This window comes from Oryx dammah, unplaced genomic scaffold (assembly GCF_014754425.2).
Source record: "Oryx dammah isolate SB20612 unplaced genomic scaffold, SCBI_Odam_1.1 HiC_scaffold_10, whole genome shotgun sequence".
NCBI lineage: Eukaryota > Metazoa > Chordata > Mammalia > Artiodactyla > Bovidae > Oryx > Oryx dammah.
Window position 1 is genome coordinate 71,996,934 of NW_024070194.1, and position 27,377 is coordinate 72,024,310.

General features: G+C 38.6%; 1 protein-coding gene across 1 annotated transcript in view; it reads right to left on the bottom strand.

The window, feature by feature from the left end:
- LOC120868620 (ankyrin repeat domain-containing protein 26-like) overlaps positions 1-27,377 on the bottom strand; it is a 73,735-nt gene that overhangs the window by 32,508 nt on the left and 13,850 nt on the right. Inside the window, exons 6-16 of the mRNA XM_040247331.1 lie at positions 27,026-27,095; positions 24,335-24,395; positions 24,046-24,242; positions 9,023-9,146; positions 8,661-8,722; positions 7,260-7,364; positions 6,662-6,680; positions 4,998-5,120; positions 4,335-4,387; positions 4,168-4,240; positions 312-560 (exon numbers count right to left, since the gene is read on the bottom strand). Of these exons, the coding sequence (XP_040103265.1) occupies positions 312-560; positions 4,168-4,240; positions 4,335-4,387; positions 4,998-5,120; positions 6,662-6,680; positions 7,260-7,364; positions 8,661-8,722; positions 9,023-9,146; positions 24,046-24,242; positions 24,335-24,395; positions 27,026-27,095 (1,136 nt within the window). The remainder of the gene's footprint in view (positions 1-311; positions 561-4,167; positions 4,241-4,334; positions 4,388-4,997; positions 5,121-6,661; positions 6,681-7,259; positions 7,365-8,660; positions 8,723-9,022; positions 9,147-24,045; positions 24,243-24,334; positions 24,396-27,025; positions 27,096-27,377) is intronic.

Sequence of the window (27,377 nt, forward strand, 5' to 3'; positions counted from 1 at the left end):
TCAACTTTCAAATGCCCGGCTCTTTGACAAATCTCACCACTGAGGCTGAAACTAGTCAAATCCCAGTCTGAAGAATCTGAAAACAAAGTCTCCATTTAGCAGGATCTGAGTAAGAATACAACTCTGACTACCTCGTACAAAGTCTTTCTTCAGAGAATCAGTTCCACGTCCTCCTTCCCCTCAAACTCACTACTCCTTCAGAGGTTACTCTATCTTACATGTCACTGACATTCATAAAGAGATGTCAACTAGCATGTCTCATTTCTTCTACTTTTTATATTCTAGTATGACTTGGATTCAATTTTTATTACCTTCTTTGCTTCCTCTGTTTCCTGGCAGCGGGGACTGGCACGGGTGATGGGGCGTGGAATTCCCTACCAGAAACACCGCTGCGTTTTTCATCTTTCCTTTATCTGTGACAGTCTTCTGTCTGAGTTCTGTGGATGCTGATTGATTTTTGGTCACTGATTGGGACACCAACGGACGCTGATCATCAACTTTCAATTGCCCGGCTCTTTGACAAGTCTCACCACTGAGGCTGAAACTAGTCAAATCCCAGTCTGAAAAATGTGAAAACAAAGTCTCCATTTATCAGGATCTGAGTAAGAATACAACTCTGACTACCTGTATTTCATAAGAACTGTATTATTTTCCTTCAACATACAAATATTTTAGTAACAAAATTTATCTCTAATTTATTCTACATTTAATTTTGCATGATAATATTGTGTGTTCTAGAGGCCATGGTTTTAAAACCACTTTTAATGAGTGGTACTACTTTAATTAATCGTAGAAACCTAGACAACATATTAAAAAGCAAAGGCATCACTTTGTTGACAAAGGTCCGTATAGGCAAAGCTCTGGTTTTTTTCAGTAGTCACATGTGAGAATTGGACCACAAAGAAGACTGAGTGCCAAATAATTGATGCTTTCAAACTGTGGTGCTGGAGAGACTCTTGAGAGTCCCCTGGACAGCAAAGAGATCAAACCAGTCAATCCTAAGGGAGATCAACCCTGAATATTCATTGGAAGGACTGATGCTGAAGCTGAAGCTTCAATACCTGGCGCACCTGATGCGAACAGCTGGCTCACTGGAAAAGCACCTGATACCAGGAAAGACTGAGGGCAGGATGAGAAGGGGAGGGCAAGAAGAGAAGGGGGCAGCAGAGGATGAGATGGTTGGACAGCATCGCTGATTCAATGGACATGAACTTGGGTGAACTCCGGGAGATGGTGAGGAACAGAGAGGCCTGGCTGCAGTCCATGGGGTCACAAAGAGTCAGGCACGACTTAGCGACTGAATACCACCACCATCAACAACTACTTTAATTTCAATGAGACAGTCTTTCCTCAATGTAGAAATATCTTCAGAACTCATTTTTAAAGCCTTGGATAAACGTCATAACCTGGAGAAGGAAATGGCAATCCACTCCAGGATTCTTGCCTCTTGCCTGGAAAATCTCTTGGACAGAGGATCCTGGTGGGCTACAGTCCATACGGTCACAGTGGTTGAACACAACTTAGTGACTAAACAAAAATATCATAAACTTATATAAAAATGATAGCCTGGTGTGTGACTAATTGTTTCCATGTGAAAATAGGTAAGTCTAGGACCACACTGGATCCAAAGAGCACAGAGGGCCATGAGACAGAAATGAATACACCACAAGAAAGGGAAACGGTCAGATCTAAATTTCTTAAGAGAAGTCAAAAAAACAAGCAAGAAATGTAAAAGTGAAACTTATAACCCTGTGTCAACATAAGGGCCCCTTTATCATTTTATATCCAACCACTTCAATGGTTTAAAACAGTGGTTCTCAAGTGTCCCCTCAGAATCACTGAAGTCCAGAGACCCATCGGGTCAGGGGGTCCAAGAGGTCAGAACTATTTTCACAACAACACTAAACATTACTTCCATTCTCATTCTATTCTGAGGGCACAGTGGAGTTCTTCAGAGACACAATATGTGATATCATAACACTAAGGACTAATGGAATTAGCGACTATGATTGTGTGTGCTTGTATTTTAAGTTTTTCAGTTTTATTTTCCAATATAGTGAACAACAATAGACTTAAACAAAGTTTCTTGGAATTTTCAATAATTTTAAAAAGTATAAAACGAACCTAAAGCCAAAAACTTTCAGAATCACCGTTTTAAAAGATTATGTCTATCGAATCTAAGGTATGATTATTTCCCCTACTTCTAATAATCAAAGACACCACAAACACACTCACACACACACACACAGTCTGCTAATCAAAACATCTGATTGGCCTTCATTCATCTGTGTAACAACACTAAAATGAAATAATTATAAGCTGAAATACAGCTGACACATTAACAAGTGAAGCTTTACTCTAGGTAAAGGTCAGAGTTCAAATAAGCATTTTTGGACACTGGAAAAATCTTCAGTTCAGTTCAGTTCAGTCGCTCAGTCCTGTCCGACTCTATGCGACCCCATGAATCCCAGCACGCCAGGCCTCCCTGTCCATCACCAACTCCCGGAGTTCACTCAAACTCATGTCCATCGAGTTGGTGATGCCATCCAGCCATCTCATCCTCTGTCATCCCCTTCTCCTCCTGCCCCCAATCCCTCCCAGCATCATGGTCTTTTCCAATGAGTCAACTCTTCGCATGAGGTGGCCAAAGTATTGGAGTTTCAGCTTTAGCATCAGTCCTTCCAAGGAACACCCAGGACTGATCTCCCTTAAGATGGACTGGTTGGATCTCCTTGCAGTCCAAGGGACTCTCAAGAGTCTTCTCCAACACCACAGTTCAAAAGCATCAATTCTTCGGCGCTCAGCCTTCTTCACAGTCCAACTCTCACATCCATACATGACCACTGGAAAAACCATAGCCTTGACTAGACAGACCTTTGTTGGCAAAGCAATGTCTCTGCTTTTCAATATGCTATCCAGGCTGGTCATAACTTTTCTTCCAAGGAGTAAGCGTCTTTTAATTTCATGGCTGCAATTACCATCTGCAGTGATTTTGGAGCCCCCCAAAATAAAGTCTGACACTGTTTCCACTGTTTCCCCATCTATTTCCCATGAAGTGATGGGACCAGATGCCATGATCTTCGTTTTCTGAATGTTGAGCTTTAAGCCAACTTTTTCACTCTCCACTTTCACTTTCATCAAGAGGCTTTTGAGTTCCTCTTCACTTTCTGCCATAAGGGTGGTGTCATCTGCATATCTGAGGTTATTGATATTTCTCCTGGCAATCTTGATTCCAGCCTGTGCTTCTTCCAGCCCAGCATTTCTCATGATGTACTCTGCATAGAAGTTAAATAAGCAGGGTGACAATATACAGCCTTGACGTACTCCTTTTCCTATTTGGAACCAGTCTGTTTTTCCATGTCCGGTTCTAATTGTTGCTTCCTGACCTGCATATAGGTACCTCAAGAGGCAGGTCAGGTGGTCTGGTATTCCCATCTCTTTCAGAATTTTCCACAGTTTATTGTGATCCACACAGTCAAAGGCTTTGGCATAGTCAATAAAGCAGAAATAGATGTTCTTCTGGAACTCTCTTGCTTTTTCCATGATCCAGCGGATGTTGACAATTTGATCTCTGGTTTCTCAGCCTTTTCTAAAACCAGCTTGAACATCAGGAAGTTCACGGCTCACGTATTGCTGAAGCCTGGCTTGGAGAATTTTTAAGCATTACTTTACTAGCGTGTGAGATGAGTACACCTGTGCAGTTTGAGCATTCTTTGGCACTGCCTTTCTTTGGGATTGGAATGAAAACTGACCTTTTCCAGTCCTGTGGCCACTGCCGAGTTTTCCAAATTTGCTGAAAAATCTAATAATTAAAGTCTAATAATTAATCTCTGAGAATTCCTGAGAGTGTAGAGATTCCAAACTGAGAACTTAAGGGTACTGAAACATATACAGAAACATCGTGAGTTCCAGCTTACATTTTAAACATTTCTTGTTCATATGCTTATAAATATCTTTTTTTTCCAAAAGATGGATACCAACAATAACATTTGCCTTATGTATGTCCAATTCTTCAGTTAAATTTGCAAAAAGAAGTTAGGAGTACGAAGAGCTAGCATTTCAAGTATTTCAGTGTCCCTGTTTCCAGAAGGGACTTCCCTGATGGCTCGATGGTAAAGCATCTGTCTGCAATGCAGCAGCGAGTTAAGTGTGTATTGCAAAATTTACCTGAACTAGATGTTTGTGGATCCTTCATTCCGACTGTTTTATTGGGAACAGAATCTTTCCCTCCGACTGCGGGCTGAATTGGATTGGAAACAAGTTGATTAATAAATAATGTACAAATGATACAATCCACAGTTCATAATTCAAGATAAAAGCATAAGTGTTTTTACCTTCACATTAGGACATTTCTCAGGCGACTTAGCAGCAGCAGCAGCAGGAGAACCTAAAAGGCAAAATGGACACAGAGTTAATTACATGTAAATATGAAAGCCAGCTATACATTCATGCAGAGTTAGTACTGAGCAGAATCCTCGTGCCCAGCCTTGACACTGAATACATTCGGTTTCAGTGTCTTGTTTTTAGGGGGATGTTAGGACACAGGCAAGACAGACATAGGAATCCATTATAGAGAGTGAAGAAAAAACAGGAATACAGGTTTACCAAAACATGCAGTAAGATTTCAAAAGTAACATCATGTTTTCAATGACTTCAGAAAATATTAAAGAGCACACAGACCAATGTGAACATGCCGACTGATGAGGAGAAAATTAATCAGAGGAGCAAATCATGAACCCAAGAAGATAAACGTGAAAGCTGATGGTAAAATGCACCAGTATATCTTGAATGCAATACAGCAGTAACATTTACACCATTATACTGCAAGTATTTAACATGTTCTTCAATCTATCCAGTCATTTAAGAAGTGCCCAGTTGGGATGACAGTTCACCAGAATGTATAGTTCATTTCTCTTCAGGGAAAGAGTAACAAACTGATTAGCTCGAATATACACTTGCAGAAAACGGTTCATAAAAATATTCATTTTTTCCCACACCCATGTGGGCTACCGGCATGCCTGCACGTCTTGGCTCCTCTAATTTAGCCATCTTAAAATTTCCCAATCCACTCACGGAAGAAGGCATATAAGATACACCTATGAAATAATGTGCAATAAATTCTCAGCATTGAAATACAATGATCAAAAAGGAAATAATAAATGTAATTGCCACAGAATTATTAGATGTTAAAAATCTTGCATGTTTTAAAATCAGTGTAGTATTTATTGAAAATAACAGTTCTAGCATGTAGGGAATGAAACCTATCAATCTGTTTTGTTTCAAAACTTAGTTTGGTTGGGTACATCATGCTAATGCTTAAAAGGATTTCTGTGAAACAACTGTCAAAAAATCAGTTATCTTAAAAAGTAGTCAATCCCTCCATATTCAAATTAATCCAATTTGAATAACAAATACCAGTACAACATATATCTTTGATGTCTACAGTTACTTGGAGTAGCTGGGGTTGTCCCTACTTCTAGCACCCCATCCTGCCTCCCTTATTATTGGGAACAACAATGATCTTATCTCTTTTCAGTGTAAATACACAGAAGCCATCTCTAAGGAGTTCTCTCAAGTGTCCTCATCGACTCCAAACATCTCCGTAAAGCCTTACTTTCCTCCCTTTGTCCTTTCACTAGAGTCTTTCCTCTATAAAGGGTAATCTCTGGATCTGTGGTCTGAATTCTTCCCCCTTTACATTCTCTCTATGGATCATCCCCACCACTTCTTTTCCTTCTTTGCTTAGCAATGGTATATTACACCTGTAATTGCTAGTTTGACTCTTTGCTTCCCTCTGGCTATAAACACGCTCAGAAAGAAAAATAAAATAATGCTTTTCCTTGATCCTGTTATGGCCTGCACTAGCCAATGCTCTTCTTCCAGATTTCTCTAAACGCAAGGCTGCTGCTGCTGCTGCTGCTGCTGCTGCTGCTGCTGCTAAGTCGCTTCAGTCGTGTCCGACTCTGTGCGACCCCGTAGACAGCAGCCCACCAGGCTCCCCCGTCCCTGGGATTCTCCAGGCAAGAACACTGGAGTGGGTTGCCATTTCCTTCTCCAATGCATGAAAGTGAAAAGTCAAAAGTGAAGTCGCTCAGTCGTGTCTGACTCTTAGCGACCCCATGGACTACAGCCTACCAGGCTCCTCCATCCATGGGATTTTCCAGGCAAGAGTGCTGGAGTGGGGTGCCATTGCCTTCTCCAAACGCAAGGCTACACCCTTGCTGCTCGGAGAGCTTGTTGGAAATGCAGCATCTCAGACCTCATGCTCAGCATGTGCACTTCCCACAAGGTCCCCAGGCGACTAATTAAAATTTGAGAAACTATTTGGTCTATAGGGAGTCTGCTTCTACATTACTTCAACTTAATTTATTCTCCTGAAATCTTAGCCTCAACTTCCTCACTCTAACACTTTCCCCCCAAACTGAAACTGCATTACAAGTTGGAAACTTTCCAGTGGACTCTCTATCAGGCTGAAGGTTCCTTATCTCCCTAGTGTGTCCCCAACTCTCTCCTTCTTTCCCGCTCTCTTGTTTTGTCCCATGTGACACCATCTTGGAAAGCAGCAACACTTCATATGACACCAATTTGCATACATTTACAGCTGAGCACCTATGCCCACGCTCCCCCAGAGGATGACACACCACTCTGCATGCCCAGGGACCGCGGTTCTGAATGTCTTCCTAACAACGAGTAAACAGGAGGAAGGGAGAACTTTGTTGTTCTTCTCTGACAAGTTTTGGTGCTGGAAGCTCCCTTCAAATGCATCATGCAGGTCAAATACTCTCCCTTTATCTAGAGACCTTCGTTACTTATTGCCCCCTCCCCCCACAGACCTGTGCTCCCTTTCTTCATTTCCTCCCTGCACCCTCTGCCTCTCTCATCCTTCATTCCCTCTTGCCTCTTATTTCTCAGCCTTCCTTTGGTTGTAGAGTATCTTGAAACAGAACTAATTATTTTTTCTTTTGTCCATGTGTCACGTGGAATCTTAGTTCCCTGACCAGGGATCAAACCTCCACCCCTGCACTGGACAGTCTTAACATTTGGACCTCCAAGAAGTCCAGGAACTAATAATTTAGCTCCTTAAACTGGATTCTCAATTTAATCTGTGGCTGACACCTGATAAGATACACAATTTCCCTCCTCTTCTCGTCTTTTTCCTCACTACACATCTGACAGGTGTTTTGGTGTTTTTTTTTTTTTTTTTTTGCCTGTTAGAATATTCCCATTTTAAATCAATGTTCTGTCAAATAACTTTTCTATAAAATATAGTTCTCACCTTGTACTTGTCCATTTAACGTATTTTTTCCTCTTTGATCTCCAGATAAATGATCCACAAACTTCTGTGGGACGCTCTCAGAGATACTCTGTTAAAATGAATATTGAGTTCCATGAGGATTTCCTAATATCTTTTTAAGAAAATACCCCACTTTTAAAAACTGCCTACAATTAACCCGGTTAAGACAGGTTTTGCCAAGATCTCACAGCTGCCAAATGACAGAACCTGCATGCTGACTTCATATACTGCTGGATCACCAGGCAGTGGCTGCCAGCAACAAAGACATTAGGCCCTTCCTATCTCCTTCCATAGCTGCCACCTTCAAACAGGGCATCGTTACTTTATGTTACCTCAAGTACGGCTGCCATGAAGGTACTCTGCCCTGCTACTTAAGTTTAGTTGTTCAGTCGTGTCTGACTCTTTGCAACCCCATGGACTGTAGCCTGCCTAGCTCCTCCATCCATGGGATTTTCCAGGCAAGAGTACTGGAATGGGTTGCCATTTCCTTCTCCAGGGGATTTTCCCGACCCAGGGATCGAACCTTGGTCTAAAATGTCGGCAGATACTTTACCTTCTGAGCCACCAGGGAAGTCCCCCTGCTACTTAAACAATCCAAAATGGTTTGTACTTATTAAAACATTGCTAAAGAAAACTGCTATTATTATAACCCCACATAGTTATTACTATTCCCCATGCTTTTGCTTCTCTTAAATGTTTCTTCCAGATTAACCTGACAATCCAAACACAGTAACACTTTCAAGTTTCAAGCACTATCTTTCAAGGTCCAAGTAATAAAAAACCACAATTCAACCTGTTTCTCTCTGACCCTCTCTAGCAGTTTTACACATACATATATACCAAATAAACACACATTTTGTTGGGAGATTGGGACTGACACATACACACTACACACTGTTGTGTATGAAACAGATAACTAATGAGGACCAACTGTATAGCACAGGGAAGGCTACTCAATATTCTGCAATGGCCTATATGGGAAAAGAATCTAAAAAAGAGGTGATACACACACACACACACACACACACACACACACACACATAAAACAAAGAAACATTTGGCCATGGGCTGACCTGAAATAAGGTTTCAATTTTCAGATAAATGTAACTTCAGAACTCAAAGGGATTCCTTATGATCTCTAACCCTTGGTTTCTGTACTACACTGACTTCACTAGGTGAATCTTGTAAAGGAACAAAAGTGTACTAGGTGGTAGTATTTAGCACAGAATTATTTTATTCAATATAGGTTAAAAGCAAGAAAAAGGTTTTGATGGGGAAATGCAAAGGTGAGAGTCACAGCATCTCCCGCTTTCATGTACTTACATACTCAGGGCTTACATTTCAAAATAATAATAGAAGACAGTACCTCAGAATCCCAAGGTGATTCTGTATCTTTCTCTTCTCCCAATCCTACGCCTGACATCATGCCTGTAAAATGCAGTCACAGATACATTAATGAGAACATTCACTACTATGAATTTTAAAGGCATATTAAGTCTACCTCTATCCACACATATTTCTATAAAATAAAGTAGTGGAAAAGAATTTCAGAGGGTTAAAGCATTTTCAGGAAGAAAAAGTTGGTAGTAGGTGGGACACTTCTGAAGAAAGAGAGCAAAAGAAGTGTACTTAAAATGAAATGGATATTGTATTTGGATCTATACCATTTACATGTTTTTATATTTGCTTTTAAGTATAGACAAAATTTACAGGCATTCACTGACTTACCACTTCTATCATTTTCACGTGCTCTATCAACAGAAGTCAAATGGTCATGATTTGCTTGCTCTTGGGGAGCCCTTTCAATAATATCAGCATCTTTTTCAACAAGTTCTGGCTTTGTGGCTCCTTCCTATAAAAACAAGACAAAATAAAACCAAAACCCAACTTCAGGTTCATTGGTTCTTCAGTCAGTGAGACGACAAACAATCACTGTGTCCAGCACATCCTCTAGGGTGTCCTGGGAGAAGTTAGAATTGTAAAGAGAAGAGTGACTCTGCTCTGCGTCTAGGCAAGGCAGAGACACACGGAAACAAACAAGAGCAGAAGAGTATCCTTTGACATCTCTGCAGCTGAAGTGGACAGAGCACAGGATGTGCACAAAGGAGAGAGGAGGCAGGTGTACCTGCGAAGCTCAAGGAACGCTGTGACAAAGGGCTGTGTCTCAGAAGACAGAGTGCAGAGCCGGGGTGTGATGGGGATTCTAGGAAGAGTGGCATGAACCAACAGATGAGGTGTGAAACAATGTTCACAAGTCATGTGGAAAACTAGATCACAGTTACTGGGAACTGTATAGAGAGACAAAACTGGAGGACCAGGTTCAAAGAGGGAAAAGCAAGTGTCATCTTCTTCCTTCAAGTGACAGGGATCTACTAAACAAGTAAAGGCATTACATCATCACACATTTATTTTATTTTATTTGATGCCATGCTTTTATTCAAATGAAAGGGAAAAGTCCACACTGCACTAGGAAGTAGAAACTTCAGTTTAGTTCAGTCGCTCAGTTGTGTCCGACTCTTTGCGGCCCCATGGACTGCAGCATACCAGGCCTCCCTGTCCATTGCCAACTCCCAAAGTTTACTCAAACTCATGTCCATTGAGTCGGTGATGCCATCCAACCATCTCATCCTCTGTCATCCCCTTCTCCTCCTGCCTTCAATCTTTCCTAGCACCAGGGTCTTTTCTAATGAGTCAGTTCTTCACATTAGGTGGCCAAAGTTTCAGTTCAGCATCAGTCCTTCCAGTGAATATTCAGGACTGATTTCCTTTAGGATGGACTGGTTGGATCTCCTTGCAGTCCAAGGGCCTCTTAAGAGTCTTCTCCAACACCACAGTTTAAAAGCATCAGTTCTTTGGCGCTCAGCTGTCTTTATAGTCCAACTCTCACATCTATACATGACTACTGGAAAAATCATAGCTTTGACCAGACGGACTTTTGTTGGCAAAGTAATGTCTCTGCTTTTTAATATGTTGTCTAGATTGGTCATAACTTTTCTTCCAAGGAGCAAGTGTCTTTTAATTTCATGGCAGCAGTCACCATCTGCAGTGATTTTGGAACCCAAGAAAATATAGTCTGTCATTGTTTCCACTGTTTCCCCATCTATTTGCCATGAAGTGATGGGACCGGATGCCATAATCTTAGTTTTCTGATTGTTGAGTTTTAAGCCAACTTTTTCACTCTCCTCTTTCACCTTCATCAAGAGGCTCTTTAGTTCTTCGCTTTCTGCCATAAGGATGGTGTCATTTGCATATCTGAGGTTATTGATATTTCTCCCAGCAATCTTGATTCCAGCTTGTGCTTCATTCAGCCCAGAGTTTCTCATGATGTACTCTGCACATAACTTAAATAAGCAGGGTGACAATATATAGCCTTGATGTACTCCTTTCCCTATTTGGATATTTGGTCTTGGAGTACAGAATGCAAGGCAAAGGCTAATAGAGTTTTGCCAAGTGATCGCACTGGTCATAGCAAACACCCTCTTCCAGCAACATAAGAGAAGACTCTACACATGGACATCACCAGATGGTCAATACCAAAATCAGGTTGATTATATTCTTTGCAGCCAAAGATGGAGAAGCTCTATACAGTCAGCAAAAACAAGACTGGGAGCTGACTGTGGCACATACCATGAACTCCTTATAGCCAAATTCAGACTTAGATTGAAGGAAGCAGCAAATATAACAGTATTTTAGAGGAGAGCATTAAAAAAGAAAATCTATACACAATGCTCCAGAGTGGACAGTAAGCACACTAGATACTGTACATCACCCAAAGTGTCCATTAAACTGTAATTAAAAAGCTAATTTGGCTTTTAAAATAGCCAAATAAAAATGGTAACAGACATTCTAAAACAAACTGCAGAGCGAGGAGGAATGAAAAGATTGACAAGTATATTTTAGAAAGATTACTCTAGCAGCAACATAAAAGAGAACATCAGGGTAGCAAAACTAGAAAAGAATATTTCAAGATTATAGGTGAGACAGTGAGTTATGGTAATAAGATATGAAAAATGATAAGCAGGCAGAAAATACTGAACTTCCTGAGTGACTGGAGGTGGTAATTTCAAGGAAGTTTGGAGTCCAGGATTTTTCCTGCTGCGGCATTTCAGTGATGCTGTCTACTAGGATGGGGAGGACAGATGAAGGATAGCTTACAAAGAGTCAGGGATGAGGGAAGCGTCAGGGACAATGTCTTCAGTTTGGGGTGTAATAAATTATTTTGAGGCATGCAAGGGACTCAGAAGAAAGGATTTGGGTAAATACATTTGAATTAGAAATAGATAGACTTATTTAGGAAAAACACTGTAAAGATAATTATTTGTAAAAGATACTAACCTGGTATAATTAATGCAAACCTAGGCATAATTCGGAACTTTTGAAAATAAAACAATACCAGGGGAAGAAAACTATGAGATTAAAATTGTCAATTATATATTTCAACATGTTTCAAGGATATAAAAATATACTTTTATAAATATATGAAAATACTAATTTCTCTCATATTACCATAATAAGCATTTTTGAAAAGGTTTAAGTGTAAAACACTAATTCAAGATGCTACAAGAAGACTCTGTTTTAAAATTGATCTTAAAAGACAAGTTTTAATTTGTAGAGGAGAAATGCTTATGTGAGGATGGAATTATGAGGCATTTTAAAGTACTACTATGACATAAGAAAGAAATAGAAAACCCCATTTGAAAAGATCTCATTCAAAATTGATGGTGAAATCAAAAGCTTTACAGACAAAGCAAAAGTTAAGAGAATTTAGCACCACCAAACCAGCCTTACAACAAATACTAAAGGGATTTACAGCCAGTAAACACAAGAGAAAGGAAAGACCTACAAAAACAAACCCAAAACAATTAAGAAAATGTCAATAGGAACATATATATTGATTATTACTTTAAAGTAAATGAATTCAATTCACCAAACAAAAGATACAGAATAACTGAATGAATACAAAAACAAGAGCCAAATATATACTGCCCACAAGAGACCGCTTCAGACCTAGAGACACATACAGACTGAAAGTAAATGGATGGAAAAAGATATTTCATTTGAATGGTAACCAAAAGAAAGCCAGTGTGGCAATCCTTATTTCACACAAAATAGACTTTAAAATAAAGAATATTATAAGAGACAAAGAAGGGCACTACATAACGATCAAAGGGTCAATCCAAGAAGAAGACATAACAATTGGAAATATTTATGCCCCCAACATGGAAGCACCTCAATACACAAGGCAAACACTAACAGGCATAAGAGGGGAATTCAACAGCAACACAGTCATAGTGGGGGACTTTAACACCCCACTTACACCAATGGACAGATCATCAAAACAGAGAATCAATAAGGAAACACAAAACTTCAATGAAACATTAGACCCAATGGATCTAATTGATATCTTCAGGACTTTCTATCCAAATGTAGAAGAATACACTTTGTTTGCAACTGCACATGGAACATTCTCTAGGATAGACCACATCTTGGGCCACAAATCAAGCCTCAGTAAATTTAAAAAATTGAAAATATATCACATATCTCCTCTGACCACAACACTATGAGACTAGATATCAACTACAGGAGAAAAATGTAAAAAAACACAAACTCATGGAGATTAAACAATTCATTACTAAATAACAAAAAGATTATTGAAGAAATAAGAAGGGAAATCAAAAGATCCCTAGAAACAAATGACAACAAAAATACAACCACCCAAAACCTATGGGATTCAGTAAAAGCACTTCTAAGAGAGAAGTTGATAGCAGCACAATCCTATCTCCAGGACAAGAAAAGCATTGAACAGGGAACACCCTACATTTAAAGCAGCTGGAAAAAGAACCAAAACCTCCCAGAGTCAGCAGAAGGAAAGCAGTCATACAGATCAGAGCAGAAATAAATGAAAAAGAAAATGAAGGAAACAATAGCAAAGATTAACCAGACTGAACACTGGTTCTTTGAGAAGATAAGCAAAATGGACAAACCACTAGCCAGACTCGTCAAGAACAGAAGGGAGAAAAATCAAATTGACAAGATTAGAAATGAAAAAGGAGAGGTTACAACAGACAACACAGAGATGAAAAGGATCATGAGAGAATGTTATGAGCAACAATATGCTAATAAAAGGGACAACTGAGAGAAAATGGACAGATTCTTAGAAAAGTTCAACCTCCCAAAACTGAATCAGGGAGAAATAAAAATTACAAACAAGCCAATTACAAACACTGAAATTGAAAGTGTTATCCAAAATCTCCCAAAAACAAAAGCCCAGGGCCAGATGGCTTCACAGGGGAATTTTATCGAACGTTTAGAGAAGAGCTAATGCCTATTTTTCTGAAACTCTTCCAAAAAATTGCAGAGGAAGGAACACTTCCGAACTCATTTTATGAGGCCAAAATCACCTTGATACCAAAACCAGGCAGAGACAACACAAAAAAGAAAATTACAGGCCAATATCACTGACAAACACAGATGTAAAAATCCTCAACAAAATTCTAGCAAACACAATTCAACAACACAATCAATAGCTCATATACCATGATCAATTTGGGTTTATGCCAGGGATGCAAGGATTCTTCAATATACACCAACCAATTTCAATGTGATGCACCATCTTAACAAATTGAAAAATAAAAACCATATGATCATCTCAATAGAGGCAGAAAAAACCTTTGACATAATTCAGCACCTGTTTATGACAAAAACGCTTCAAAAAATGGACATAGGAGGAATCTTTGTCAACATAGTAAAGCCCATATAGAATAAACCCACAGCAAACATTATTCTCAATGAGGAAAAATGAAAAGCATTCCCTCTAAGATCACGAACAAGACAAAGTTGTCCATTCTCACCACAATTATTCAGCATGGTTTTGGAAGTCCTAACTATGGCAATCAGAGAAGAAAAAGAAATAAAAAGAATCCAGATCTGAAAAGAAGAAGTAAAACTCTCACTTTTGCAAGTGACATGATACCACACATAGAAAACCCAAAAGAAACTATCTATTTTCTAGTAAAAGAAAATTTCTAGAGCTAAATAATGAATTTAGCAAAGTTGTATGATACAAGGTCAATACACAGAAATCACTTGAATTCCTATATACTAACAATGAAAAATCAGAAAGTGAAATTAAGGAGCCAATCCCATTCACCACTGCAACAAAAAGAATAAAGTATCTAGTAATAAACCTACCTAAGGAGACAAAAGATGGAAAATTCTAAGACACCTAGAAAAGAAAAGAAAGACGACATAAACAGGTGGAGAGAGATTCCATATTCCTGGGTAGGAAGAATGAATAGTGTGAAAATGACTATATTACCAAATGCAATCTACAGATTCAGTGTGATCACTTTCAAATTACCAATGGCATTTTTCATAGAGCCAGAACAATATATACAATGGACTATTACTCAGCCATAAAGAGAAACACATTTGAGTCAGTTCTAACGAGGTTGACAAACCTAGAGCCTATTCTCCGGAGTGAAGCAAGTCAGAAAGAGAAGTATAAATATCATATACTATTCACATATACATGGAATCTACAAAGATTCTGAATCTACAATGGTACTGATGAATTTATTTGCAGGGCAGGAAGGGAGAAACAGATATAGAGAACAGACTTATGGACATGTGGGGAGGGGAAGTGGGGAGAGGGTGAGATGGATGGAAAGAGTAACATGGAAACTTACAATTCCATATGTAAAATAGATAGCCAATGGGAATTTGTTGTATGACTCAGGGAACTCAGAAAGGGACTCTGTGACAATCTAGAAGGTCAGGATGGGGAGGGAGATGGGAAGAGGGTTTGGGAGGGAGGGGACATGGGTGTACCTATGGCTGATTCTTGATGTTTGACAGAAAACGACAAAATTCTGTAAAGCGATTATCCTTCAATTGAAAAATAAATACATTTTCTAAAAACCCCATTTGAAAATTTCATCGTTTTCTTCTTTTTTCCCTGTAAACAGCACACTAATGGCTCTAATTTTCTATCTATGCCCTCTTCAACGGCAGATAAAGATTGAAGGAACAATCTAGATATAAAAAAAGTAGTAAAACTATGATTATCCAAGTTGGAAATTTAAAAGTTTTCAAATACATCTATGGTTTTCAAGCAGGATTCAATATTCACATCAGGAAAGAACAAATGAGCTGAAAAAATCAAGTAACCACAATGACTGAGTTTTAGATATGGGAGAATTTGCATTTTAGTTTAACATGTATAACAAAGAACTGACATGCTAATTTAACACCCATAAATACTAAAGATAATAAAGCTTCTTAAAAATAAAACTTAACTTAAAAATAACTTCTTAACTTAAAATACTTCTTAAAATTTTATTCTTTAATAAAATTCTTAAAATGGAATATACATATTACTAGAGATATTTTAAAAAGTAAAAAATTATCTTTCTGAGATAATTTTATAAACTCTGTTGGTAATTCTTCTTTCCTTATGATTTTATAACAAGTAGTCTACATAAGAAAAAAATCATGAATTGTGATTTCATTCATTTAATGTGTGTAATTGCCCATTACTTGCAGATATTAGGAAAAGATAAATCAGAATCTCTCTGGGGAGGTGGGGGGCAGAGTTTTACATTTTTTTTCTTTAAGACTGTTGCAGCTTAAAATTTTTTCATGTCATGAAGAGAGCTTAGGAATCTCATTTATATAATTATAAATTATAATTTTAGTAAAAGATAAGATAAAATGCTTATTTATTTCCTCTTTATTTTCAAAAAGATCCAAAACCTCCAGCAAGATTATACCAAACAGTAAGATAAATTAGTTAAGTACATTAAGTATGTATCAAACAGTAACTTAGTAACCACAAGAAACAGAAGGCCACAAATTCTTAACTCATAATATATCAAGTTGATTCATTGGAAAAGACTCTGATGCTAGGAGGGATTGGGGGCAGGAGGAGAAGGGGACGACAGAGGATGAGATGGCTGGATGGCCATCTTGATGGCCATCTGACTCGATGGACGTGAGTCTGAGTGAACTCCGGGAGTTGGTGATGGACAGAGACGCCTGGTGTGCTGCGATTCATGGGGTCGCAAAGAGTCCGACACGACTGAGCAACTGAACTGAACTGAACTGAAGGCCTAAAACAGAGCTCATCTAGAATTGCCTATGAATGAAAGTTTTGCTAGATTAAATAGAAGACATCACTTGATTAATTTCAAACTGAGAATTTTTTAAAAAAGAGAAATCACTTCAAATTGAAATGAACTTCCAGAGGGAACTATATTCAATATAGATATATACGTATACAAGTGGAACCAAGTCACATTGCTATACACCTGAAACTAACACAGTATTGTAAATGACTACACTTGAATTAAAGAAAAAAACAAAAACAACCACCAACCTCAAAAACAACCACCAAAAAAGCTAAGTATCAAATTTTCTTTCAGTTCTTCATAAAAATCAGCTATATGTCATTCAGAAGAGTATAAGTATTGAGTTTTCACAACCTCACTTTCTCCTAAGTTGAATTTGAAATAATTTATCTCATATTTATAATACAGAGTACCTCATCTGACTTACCCCCACTATTTCTGTTGTGTTTGTAAAATAATCTGTTTCATCTTGACCTTCATTCCGTCTCATATTCATCTTTTTAAAAAATTTTATTTATTTTAATTGGAGGCTAATTACAATATTGTATTGGTTTTGCCATACATCAACATGAATCCACCGCGGTGCACACGTGTTTCCCATCCTGAACCCCCCTCCCACCTCCCTCCCCATACCATCCCTCTGGGTCATCACAGTGCACCAGCCCTGAGCATCCTGTATCATGCACTGAACCTGGACTGACGATTCGTTTCACATATGATATTATACATGTTTCAATGCCATTCTCCCAAATCATCCCACTCTTGCCCCCTCCCACAGAGTGCAAAAGACTGTTCTATATATCTGTGTCTCTTTTGCTGTCTCGCGTACAGGGTTATCGTTACCATCTTTCTAAATTCCATATATATGCGTCAGTATACTGTATTGGTGTTTTTCTTTCTGGCTTACTTCACTCTGTATAATAGGCTCCAGTTTTATCCACCACGTTAGAACTGATTTAAATGTATTCTTTTTAATGGCTGAGGAATACTCCATTGTGTATATGTACCACAGCTTTCTTATCCATTCATCTGCTGATGGACATCTAGGTTGCTTCCAAGTCCTGGCTATTATAAACAGTGCTGTGATGAACATTGGGGGCGTGTCTCTTTCAATTCTGATTTCCTCAGTGTGTATGTCCAGCAGTGGGATTGCTGGGTCATGTGGCAGTTCTATTTCCAGTTTTTTAAGGAATCTCCATACTGTTCTCCATAGTGGCTGTACTAGTTTGCATTCCCACCAACAGTATATAAGGGTTCCCTTTTCTCCACACCCTCTCCAGCATTTATTGCTTGTAGACTTTTGGGTAGCAGCCATTCTGACTGGCGTGAAATGGTACCTCATTGTGGTTTTGATTTGCATTTCTCTGATAATGAGTGATGTTGAGCATCTTTTCATGTGTTTGTTAGCCATCTGTATGTCTTCTTTGGAGAAATGTCTGTTTAGATCTTTGGCCCATTTTTTGATTGGGTCATTTATTTTTCTGGAATTGAGCTGCATAAGTTGCTTGTATATTTTTGAGATTAATTCTTTGTCAGTTGCTTCATTTGCTATTATTTTCTCCCATTCTGAAGACTGTCTTTTCACTTTGCTTATAGTTTCCTTTGTTGTGCAGAAGCTTTTAATTTTAATTAGGTCCCATTTGTTTATTTTTGCTTTTATTTCCAATATTCTGGGAGGTGGGTCATAGAGGATCCTGCTGTGATTTATGTCGGAGAGTGTTTTGCATATGTTCTCCTCTAGGAGTTTTATAGTTTCTGGTCTTACGTTTAGATCTTTAATCCATTTTGAGTTTATTTTTATGCATGGTGTTAGAAAGTGTTCTAGTTTCATTCTTTTACAAGTGGTTGACCACTTTCAATTTGTTAATGTGGTGTATTACATTGATTGATTTGAGGATATTGAAGACTCCTTGCATCCCTGGGATAAAGCCCATTTGGTCATGATGTATGATCTTTTTAATGTGTTGTTGGATTCTGATTGCTAGAATTTTGTTAAGGATTTTTGCATCTATGTTCATTAGCGATATTAGCCTGTAGTTTTCTTTTTTTGTGGCATGTTTATCAGGTTTTGGTATTAGGGTGATGGTGGCCTCATAGAATGAGTCTGGAAGTTTACCTTCCTCTGCAATTTTCTGGAAGGGTTTGAGTAGGATAGGTGTTAGCTCGTCTCTAAGTTTTTGGGAGAATTCAGCTGTGAAGCCGTCTGAACCTGGGCTTTTGTTTGCTGGAAGATTTCTGATTACAGTTTCAATTTCCATGCTTGTGATGGGTCTGTTAAGATTTTCTATTTCTTCCTGGTTCAGTTTTGGAAAGTTGTACTTTTCTAAGAATTTGTCCATTTCTTCCATGTTGTCCATTTTATTGGCATATAATTGCTGATAGTAGTCTCTTATGATCCTTTGTATTTCTGTGTTGTCTGTTGTGATCTCTCCATTTTCATTTCTAATTTTATTGATTTGATTTTTCTCCCTTTGTTTCTTGATGAGTCTGGCTAATGGTTTGTCAGTTTTATTTATCCTTTCAAAGAACCAGCTTTTGGCTTTGTTGATTTTTGCTATGGTCTCTTTTGTTTCTTTTGCATTTATTTCTGCCCTAATTTTTAAGATTTCTTTCCTTCTACTAACCCTGGGGTTTTTCATTTCTTCCTTTTTTAGTTGCTTGAGGTGTAGAGTTAGGTTATTTATTTGACTTTTTTCTTGTTTCTTGAGGTATGCCTATTTTGCTATGAACCTTCCCCTTAGCACTGCTTTTACAGTGTCCCATAGGTTTTGGGTTGTTGTGTTTTCATTTTCATTCATTTCTATGCATATTTTGATTTCTTCTGTGATTTGTTGGTTATTCAGAAGCGTGTTGTTCAGCCTCCATATGTTGGAATTTTTAATAGTTTTTCTCCTGTAATTGAGATCTAATCTTACTGCATTGTGGTCAGAAAAGATGCTTGGAATGATTTCAATTTTTTTGAATTTACCAAGGCTAGACTTATGGCCCAGGATGTGATCTATCCTGGAGAAGGTTCCATGTGTGCTTGAGAAAAGGTGAAATTCCTTGTTTGGGGGTGAAATGTCCTATAGATATCAATTAGGTCTAACTGGTCTATTGTATCATTTAAAATTTGTGTTTCCTTGTTAATTTTCTATTTAGCTGATCTATCCATAGGTGTGAGTGGGGTATTAAAGTCTCCCACTATTATTGTGTTATTGTTAATTTCCCCTTTCATACTTGTTAGCATTTGTCTTACATATTGCGGTGCTCCTATGTTGCATGCTTATATATTTATAATTGTTATATCTTCTTGGATTGATCCTTTGATCATTATGTAGTGTCCTTCTTTGTCTCTTTTCTCAGCCTTTGTTTTAAAGTCTATTTTATCTGATATGAGTATTGCTACTCCTGCTTTCTTTTGGTCTCTATTTGTGTGGAATATCTTTTTCCAGCCCTTCACTTTCAGTCTGTATGTGTCCCTTGTTTTGAGGTGGTCTCTTGTAGACAACATATATAGGGATCTTGTTTTTGTATCCATTCAGCCAGTTTTTGTCTTTTGGTTGGGGCATTCAACCGATTTACGTTTAAGGTAATTATTGATAAGTTTGATCCCGTTGCCATTTACTTTATTGTTTTGGGTTCGAGTTTATACTCCCTTTTTGTGTTTCCTGTCTAGAGAAGATCCTTTAACATTTGTTGGAGAGCTGGTTTGGTGGTGCTGAATTCTCTCAGCTTTTGCTTGTCTGTAGAGCTTTTGATTTCTCCTTCATATTTGAATGAGATCCTTGCTGGGTACAATAATCTGGGCTGTAGGTTATTGTTTCATCACTTTGAGTATGTCCTGCCATTCCCTCCTGGCCTGAAGAGTTTCTATTGAAAGATCAGCTGTTATCCTTATAGGAATCCCCTTGTGTGTTATTTGTTGTTTTTCCTTTGCTGCTTTTAATATTTGTTGTTTGTGTTAATTTGATTAATATGTGTCTTGGGGTGTTTGGCCTTGGGTTTATACTGTTTTGGACTCTCTGGGTTTGGACTTGGGTGATTATTTCCTTCCTCATTTTAGGGAAGTTTTCAACTATTATCTCTTCAAGTATTTTCTCATGGTCTTTCTTTTTGTCTTCTTCTTCTGGGACTCCTATGATTCGAATGTTGGGGCGTTTAACATTGTCCCAGAGGTCTCTGAGATTGTCCTCATTTCTTTTAATTCACTTTTCTTTTTTCCTCTCTGATTCATTTATTTCTACCATTCTATCTTCTACCTCACTAATCCTATCTTCTGACTCCATTATTCTACTATTTGTTCCCTCCAGAGTGTTTTTGATATAATTTATTGCATTATTCATTATATATTGACTCTTTTTTATTTCTTCTAGGTCTTTGTTAAACCTTTCTTGCATCTTTCAATCCTTGTCTCCAGGCTGTTTATCTGTGATTCCATTTTGTTTTCAAGATTTTGGATCATTTTCACTATCATTATTTGGAATTTTTTATCAGGTAGATTCCCTATCTCTTCCTCTTTTGTTTGGTTTGGTGGGCATTTATCCTGTTCCTTTACCTGCTGGGTATTCCTCTGTCTCTTCATCTTGTTTATATTGCTGCGTTTGGGGGTGGCCTTTCTCTATTCTGGCAGTTTGTGGAGTTCTCTTTATTGTGGAGTTTCCTCACTGTGGCTGGGTTGTATGGGTGGCTTATCATGGTTTCCTGGTTAGGGAAGCTTGTGTTGGTGTTCTGGTGGGTGGAGCTGGATTTCTTCTCTCTGGAGTGCAATGAAGTGTCCAGTATGAGTATGAGATGTCATTGGGTTTGGAGTGACTTTGAGCAGCCTGTGTATTGAAGCTCAGGGCTGTGTTCCTGTGTTGCTGGAGAATTTGCATGATATGTCTTGCTCTGGAACTTGTTGGCCCTTGGGTGGTGTTTGGTTTCACTGTAGGTATGGAGGCATTTGGTGAGCGCCTGTTGATTAATGTTCCCTGGAGTCAGGAGTTCTCTGATGTTCTCAGGGTTTGGACTTAAGCCTCCTGCTTCTGGTTTTCAGTCTTATTTTTACAGTAGTCTCAAGACTTCTCCATCTATACAGCACCATTGATAAAACATCTAGGTGAAAGATGAAAAGTTTCTCCACAGTGAGGGACATCCAAAGAGGTTCACAGAGTTACATGGAGTAGAGGGAGGAGGGAGATAGAGGTGACCAGGATGAGTTGAGGTGGAATCAAAAGAGGCGAGAGCAAGCTAGCCAGTAATCACTTCCTTATGTGCGCTCCACAGTCTGGACCGCTCAGAGATGTTCACAGTGTTACACAGAGAAGAGAAGAGGGAGGAAGGAGACAGAGGTGGCCAGGAGGATAAAGGGGGGAATCAAAAGGAGAGAGACAGATCCAGCCAGTAATCAGTTCCCTAAGTGTTCTCCACCATCTGCCGCACACAAAGAGATTCACAGAGTTGGGTAGAGAAGAGAAGGGGGATGGAGGAGATAGAGGCAACCTGGTGGAGAAAAAGGAGAGTCCAAAGTGGGAGAGAGCAGTCAAGCCAGTAATCTTGCTCCCAAGTAAAAGTGGGTATTGAAGACTGGGTTCTTAAAGGTACAAAATTTATAACATATACCAAAAAGCAAAGATTAAAAATCTAGAGTAGAGGTTGGATTTTCAAAAATTCAATATTAAAGAAAAAAAACAAAGTCACAAAAATTATAAAATATATATACATGAAGTTTGCTTTAAAAATAGGGTCTTTCTCTCTCTCTTTTTTTTTTTTTGCAAAGTAATAGTAGGTTATAAAAATGAAAATTAAAGGAGTAATAGAGGACTTAAAATTTAAAAAAAATTTTTTAAATTTTTTTAAAAATTAAAGAATGATAGTAAAAATATATCTAAGACTTTCTCTGGTGTTGTTGTGGGCAGTGTGGGGTCAGTTCATTTTCGGATAGTTCCTTGATCCAGCTTATACTTCTCAAGATCTATAGGCCCCTTCCTATGTAGTCGGTACTAACTACAGGGTTTTAATCTATTGCACCTGTCACTTCCAAGGCTGTTCCCTCTGTTTTAGCTTCTTCTGTTTGCTGGTCTCTTCAGTATCTGATTTCCGCCCTGACACAAGGGGGGCGGTGGTGGACACTTTTTTTAGGCTCACTTGTTCAGTCGCGCTGTGGGGAGGGAGGGACACTGCAAACAAATAACACTGGCGTGTGCTTGCAGTGTCTCAGCCACACTGGGCCTGCCTCCCACTCACTGCATGTGTGCCCTCCCTGCCCACACTGCTCAGGCTCTAGGTTGCTCTGCCAGGAACCATCAGAGGCTGGCCCTGAGCTGCATGCACTTACCAGGTCTAAGCCCTTCAGGTTCAGGCACTCAGGTAGTCCTCAGAGGTGCGAACTCCATTGGGCCTGCGTTTTGTGCCCTTTCTAGGTCCAAGCAGCTCAGGTGACCAAGTGTTTGGCGAGCACGGTCGCTGTGACTTATCACCTCCCCCGTCCCTGACGCTCAGTTTTCTGGGTGTACAACCGGTGCACCTTCTCAGGTGGATGTTGACTGTCCAGAATCCCAAGAAGTCTTGGTTAGCAACAGAGCCTGCTTGCAGTTTGGTAAATAATGCCTCTCTGGGGCTGTGATTGCCCCCTTCTGGCTCTGGCTGCCCTTGCCTGCCTGTCACTGGAAAGGGGTGATGGGCCGGCCTGCAGCCAGCTAGCTCTGCTCAGTGGTTTGTTCTGTGAGCGGGCCTGGTGGCATCTTAGGTTAGGGCTTTTCATGTGGTAGCTATCCCACAGTCTGCTAGCCCAGTCTCCAAGCACTGTCTGCTACTTTGCTAGCCCAAGTTAGTTCCCTCAGATTGCCCTTGGGGCATTCAGGCCCGGTCCTTACTCTAAGCAATGCAGCCCGTACCTCCCTGCTCAGCCCCCGCTTGCTAGTGGCGGATGCAGGCATCTGCGGTGCTTCTCCACTGCGGGAGTTACCGTTGGGCACATCATCTGTGGATTTTAATTATTTATTTATTTTTTCTCCCAGTTATGTTGCCCTCTGTGGTTCCAAGGCTCACCACAAACTCGGCAGTGAGAGTGTTTCCTGGTGTTTGGAAACTTCTCGCTGTTTTAAGACTCCCTTCCCGGGACAGAGCTCCATTCTTACCTCTTTTGTCTCTCTTTTTTATCTTTTATATTTTTTCCTACCTCCTTTAGAAGACAATGCGCTGCTTTTCTGGGTGCCTGATGTCCTCTGCTGGCATTCAGAAATTGTTTTGTGGAATTTACTCAGCGTTCAAATGTTCTTTTGATGAATTTGTGGGGGAGAAAGTGGTCTCCCCGTCCTATTCCTCTGCCATCTTAGGACCACCTCCTCTGTCTCGTCTCGTATTCATCTTATCCTTCTTAAATGAATTCTTCCCCTTCATCACCCTCTCCATCTTCATATTCATCTAGCTGTTCTTCCTAATTGCTTTGTAATGTTTTTCTTTCGTAATGGCATACTTAGTATGCCAACATTTATAAATCTGAATCATGCACATATATTGCTCTTATTATCACATCATTTTGTATTGTGACTTTGAAGTCTTCCATTTCTGCAGTGGCATCCTTTTTGTCATCATAAAGATCAAGGGAATGGTGTGTAAAAAAGTACATGGGGAAAAAGCATTAAAAATAAAACAACTTACCTTTGCAAGACCAAGGCCTGCTAGAGTCTTGAGTGGTTTTGGAAGAGAATCAGGCCTTGGGAAGGCAGGAGGAGAGAAGCCCTGGACTCCAGGTGATGGTTTGGGAAAGGTTTCAACCACATCTTCAATTTCACTATCAGAATTATTGTTCTCAGAGAAGGTGGTACTCTCTTGTCTCACAATGCCACATCCTGCTTCTAATACAGTGAAAACAGGGGAGAGTACATGAGAACCTGTGTCATTTCAAATCAGTGAATAACACCAGGAGGACAGTCTTCAAATAACTGACCTTTTCTCTTGGATTGCTGAAAAGCCTCCATTAGCTTTATTAAGTTTGGTTTTGGGGCAGGCTGGAGAAGAAAATAAGAGCTTGATGAACAACAAGTATCAACTTGAATAAAAGAATTATAACCTCCCCCATTACTATATGATCTAACACAAAGAACACAGGCTCTGGAGTCATTCAGATGTGGATTCAAATCCCAGTTCTGCCACTGACTAACCTTCTCATGGTGTAAGCATTATCACAGACGACATCAGAAACCCCAGATGTTCCTCTCCTTACCCCTAATTGACTGCTGTACAAATACTATGACGCTCACTAGATTATTTCTCTACCAAAATGTTCTAGAAAAAATATTTATCCCTGGCAGTTTAGAGTACTATTGAAAAACTAAGACATTTAAATTAATTGCTATATTTTGAAATTTGCTTGCATGATTTCTATATGCATGAATTATCACTGGGAAGGGAAATATGAAAGTTTAGATTTTAGTAGAACCTTATTTAGATAGGTTACAAGTGCGAAGAGGATAAGCTACCTCTATTCTGTTTGTTAAACAACTAAAGACAAATGATTGTTTCAATTCGGCTCCTTCGAAGAAAAAGGGGAAAAAAAACAAGAGTAAACCTGTAGGGAAATGATCGTGAATGAAAGCCACAAACACACTAAACAGAAAGCCATAATCAAACATGTTCACAATAGAGGCAGAAAGAGATGGACTGAAAGAACAGACACTGAAGAAAAGTATTCTGCAAGGAAAATTAGGTTAACAGTAAAAAAAAAAAAAAAAAAAAAGGTGGGGAAGGAAAAGAAAGCAAAGAGAGAGACCTTCCTAGTCAAGTACAAATGTAAGGAAAAAAAATAAGTATAATAAGGTTTGTGGAAAAACACATATATTTAAAATTCATATACAATAGATCAGTAATATATCAGTATTAAGGATATACTATGAACAAAGCCTCTGTTTTATGCTTTTATTAATATATAGATTACACATCTATATTGTTCTTCAAATTTTATGAAAATATCAACCTTACATTGTGTATAAAACATATATTTAAGACAGAGGCTTTTGTTCATAATATGTCCCTAGTATAGCGATCTGTATTACTCTAAAACTTTTTGTTTATAAATACTACCATATTAGAGTTGAATTTTGTCACTATAAAAAATGTCATTTGATTAGCCACACATGGTCATCTATCACTACCTGAATGTTGTAAAGTATTACTTGAGAGAGAGAAAAATTGATTAAGAAATATTCCTAACTATTCACTGGGAAAAAGAACTGGTAATCAAAATTCTGAGGAGAATGTATGGCTTGAAAAGAAACATTTAATGGAACACAGATGGGGCTAAAAAGGTCAAATATTTTAACCTAAAATTCTCATCTCACAATTGGTGGACACTGAAAAAAATACTGTAACCTTTTACTTTTCATGTATTTTTTATTTATTTCCTTGTTATGCAAGACCTCCTTCCTCAACATAACTCAACTGAACTATATTACCTGTAATAGTATATAGGATACCTTTTGTCTCTTCATTTATTCACATTCAAAAACTATTAACATGATTCTTACACTCGAGACCTACGCTACATGCTCCAGGAGATGCACAATGTTTCCTGAACTCCACTAGCTTACCCTGATACGGGGCTATAAGGTGAATACTTAAATCACAATAATACAAAATGTCTGAAATCTGAAGTTTTAGAATGTGACACAAGGACTTGGAGTAGGTTTTTTTAAAACTACAATAGAAAAAAAAAATCTCAAGTTGTAAGTTTTATCTTACAGTTATTAAAAGTCTCTGCTTCTATGAAGTGAAAGTTGCTCAGTCATGTCCGACTCTTTGCAACCCCATGGACTATACGGTCCATGGAATTCTCCATGCCAGAATACTGGAGTGGGTAGCTGTTTCCTTCTCCAGGGGATCTTCCCAACCCAGGGATCGAACCTGGGTCTCCCGCATTGTAGGCAGATTCTTTACTGTCTGAGCCACAAGGGAAGCCGCTTCTATAGCTGGTTATTATTTTAGGCAAACATGTATTCTTATGAAGAGTTGTGAATATACTCTTAATGGAATGCTTGAGAAAACACAGTGAAATCCCTTTATAATATGGATTTTGGAGAAACAGAATTTTAATTTCTAAATCTCCATAATTTCAACTTTTATTTTAGTCTTAATACAGAGCCAAGACAGAAACAGAGAAAGGAAAAAAAAAAAAGTCCCTCCTAACAACTCTAAGAAACCAAAATAAAGTGTCTGAGGGTGGCGGGTTGCAGGGGGGATCTAGATGATATATGCTGTATAGTTTTGGAACTGAAAGGCTCCGGGAAGATTCCATGATTATTAAAATAAGTAATTATATCCACTAAAGATATCATTATGAGTGTTGCAAAAGTCATGTCCTTATGGTTTAAAATTCACAGTAAGACTCTTTATCTTTGACCAAAATTCATGTTTCCTTCATTGTGGGAAAGCTTTTCCCAATACAATTTTCCTGTCACTGTATATTTTCCAGCCCATTGTTTTCTTCACCCCACCTTCAGTATTTACCAAGTTAAAAAAAAAAAATCAACTAGTCATATTTTTCTAAAATAGTTTGCTCTGAAGAACTTTCCATTGCAAACATAAAACAGTGAGAGGGACACCATTGCTGAATTTAAGAGTAAGTACTATGAGTGCACTTTACCTTGGTTTCAAAATCTAAGACTTCATCATCTGATGCAAACTGTGAATCAACACCAGGTTTGCTGGAAAACCTTTAGAGCATAAACACAACAAAAATGAGTGAGTTCATTTCTCTAAATGAAAAAAAAAAAAAAAGAAGCAAGTGAAAGTTTGGCTATCTAAGTAGTAAATGAAGTTTCTTGACATAATTAAAATTTGGCCTCTGGTTTAAAACATTTTTTATAAGATATTTTGATGTGGACCATTTTTAAAGTCTTTATTGAATTTGTTGTCATGTTGCTCCTGTTTTATATTTTGGCTTTTTGACCCCAAGACATGTGGCATCTTAGCTCCTCTGACCAGAGATTGAACCC